This window comes from Acanthisitta chloris, unplaced genomic scaffold, assembly GCF_000695815.1.
Source record: "Acanthisitta chloris isolate BGI_N310 unplaced genomic scaffold, ASM69581v1 scaffold6525, whole genome shotgun sequence".
NCBI classification, from domain to species: domain Eukaryota; kingdom Metazoa; phylum Chordata; class Aves; order Passeriformes; family Acanthisittidae; genus Acanthisitta; species Acanthisitta chloris.
The window spans coordinates 5,740-8,034 of NW_008674191.1; the positions used below are offsets into that span (position 1 = coordinate 5,740).

Below are 2,295 nucleotides of genomic sequence, written 5' to 3' on the forward strand. Positions count from 1 at the left end.
GTAGACCATGCTGCTAGTGAATTGGAGCCCTAGCTCAGGGGTAGAAGTTAAGGCCCTGGTGGTACTGCTAGGAACCCTGAAGTTATGCTAACAAGAACAAACAGTTTCCTTAATTTGGCAAGCTTGTATGACCAATTAGCATTGTCTCTGCTGAGACAGACTGATGGCCTGAACTATGACAAGTCCTTTCTACTGCAAATTAGACCAAAGTCTGAAGATGGGGAAGTCACTGGCATTTATCTCATCAATCAAACCACTCTTAAGTAGAAAGTTACACATGCACATAAATGCTTTCAGATACAAGGCAAACACCAAGTGTACACACAACCACCTCTTCTTGTAACCCAATACTCTTCCTGTGGCCAAGTATTTGAACCACAGGATAACATTCACTTGTACTGGTATTTGCCTTATAGCACTGGAACACATCACCACTGGAATGCAAGAGCTTCATGAATGCAACACACCTACAGAAAAATTTTGTTACTGTACAAATGGTGAAATAACAAGTATCCAACAAAACTGAAAAATTAAATACCACTTTAGTGGCCAAAGCACATGTAACTTATGCTTACAGTACCCAAGTGGTTTGAGAAACAAGTGTTTGTAGCCTTTCTCCACTCCCCAAGTTTATTTACTCTTCAGTTTCTCAGTCCTGTCCTGAGCTTGCACTAATTGCTTAGGGCCTCCTATAAACAGATGCAGGGAAAAAGAAAGCAAGCTCTAAAATAATGATAAAGAGGTCTGAAAAAGCTGTTAACATTAGCTAATAGAAACCCATGTAATGTCTGAACTGAGCTTAAACTTGTTCTTAAGGAGAGTGACTTTCAAATAGGCTGCATTCCATTAACACTGCTTGCTACTCCATGGTCTGTCAATGGAGTGTTCATGACTTAAGAAGTCAGCTACAGGTCTCTTACCTTTGGAGGCTTGAAGGGATATTCTGGTGTAAATGTGATGTCAAGGAAGAAAACACCTCCTTCATAGACTGAACCTGGAGGTCCTAGAATGGTTGATCTCCATTCGTAGATGTTATCACCTTTGGGACCAGCGCTGAGAGATTAAAAAAAAAAATAAATTTAGGAATATTACCACAGCTCAAATAAATATGATTTCTTACATTCAAGTATGATATGGAAGAAAGTTTTCAGTGTTAGTCTTCATACAACACCTGAAGTAAAGAAAGGGATTAAAAGTAGACTAACTGCTTCCAAAATCTCAGAGATATTACTGGACATAGCAGTGTTCCAGACCACTTAGCAAAGATGAGAAACTAGAGGTGGGCTGCAGTTTCCAGCTTCTCTCTCATGACATCTGTAAGAGCAGCATTGCCCGGAACTACACCTAAACATACTACACTGTTAACACAACAGAAGAGTTAAGTTTCATAGAACAATTTTCTGCTGTATTTCAGAAATGGCCCTTCCATCTCAGTCTTAATAAATCTGTACCACATTAAAGAGCATACTAAATAAATTAAGGCCTTAGGTTGATTTTATTAATCTTGTGTGTTCTTTAAAACTGAAATATATTTCTGCATTAATGCTAAACCACGGCTCATGGTATAATTGAAGGAAGCCAAATACATGATAATAATCTTAAATGTCAAGATCTTCTATACTTTTATCATTTTGCTGCACTGATTTCTAAAACAAGGCCACATGAGCGCACACTGTGGACATTGTTTGCCCTGTGGAACTGCTTTTCTAAGAGGAATTAAAATCACTGTGTCAAATTAAAACAGCACTTTCTCAAATCAGATTTGTCTAATTCTAGATTCTCCCTAACCTGCCAGCAGCTCACTAAGAATGGTACAAACTAGAGGTGCTGCAGAACTCAAATGTCTGCTTGTTGAAAATTAGTTTCACTGAGATCCTCTGACACTGTACTCTGTAGTGTGCCATATGTCACTGAGTATTTCTAAGCACAGCTCAACATATAAAGCCATTAATGGTTTAGGACTCCATTGCTGCCTCTTCCTTTCTGTGTAGCATTTTATCTGTAAGGTGCCAGAGCTGAAAACTCCCTTTGCATATAAGGAGATGCTGACACAGCTTTTTCCATGGCTCTGGAAATCTCCCCTTCCCTTGTTCGGTAGGGGATGGATCTTAACATCCCTACTACAAGGAAAACTAGCCTTGCTCTTCTTTCCCCATTCTTTTAACAAGGCTACTACAAGACAGAAGCATAAATCCAGGCTCTTTTCACGCTGTAACAATCATGGAGCAGTGTTACTTGAGAGAAAAGGCAATTCAATAAATTCAATGTATACGTGACAATATGCATTTGATTAAT

General features: G+C 38.9%; 1 protein-coding gene across 1 annotated transcript in view; it reads right to left on the reverse strand.

Annotated features, from left to right (window-relative positions):
- Nucleotides 1-920: 920 nt before the first annotated feature.
- The window catches only part of LOC103802712 (ubiquitin-conjugating enzyme E2 E1-like), a gene marked incomplete at its 3' end in the record, with an annotated part of 35,512 nt that continues 34,137 nt past the window's right edge, over nucleotides 921-2,295 (reverse strand). Inside the window, exon 3 of the mRNA XM_009075231.1 lies at nucleotides 921-1,053. Coding sequence (XP_009073479.1) covers nucleotides 921-1,053 — 133 coding nt within the window. The remainder of the gene's footprint in view (nucleotides 1,054-2,295) is intronic.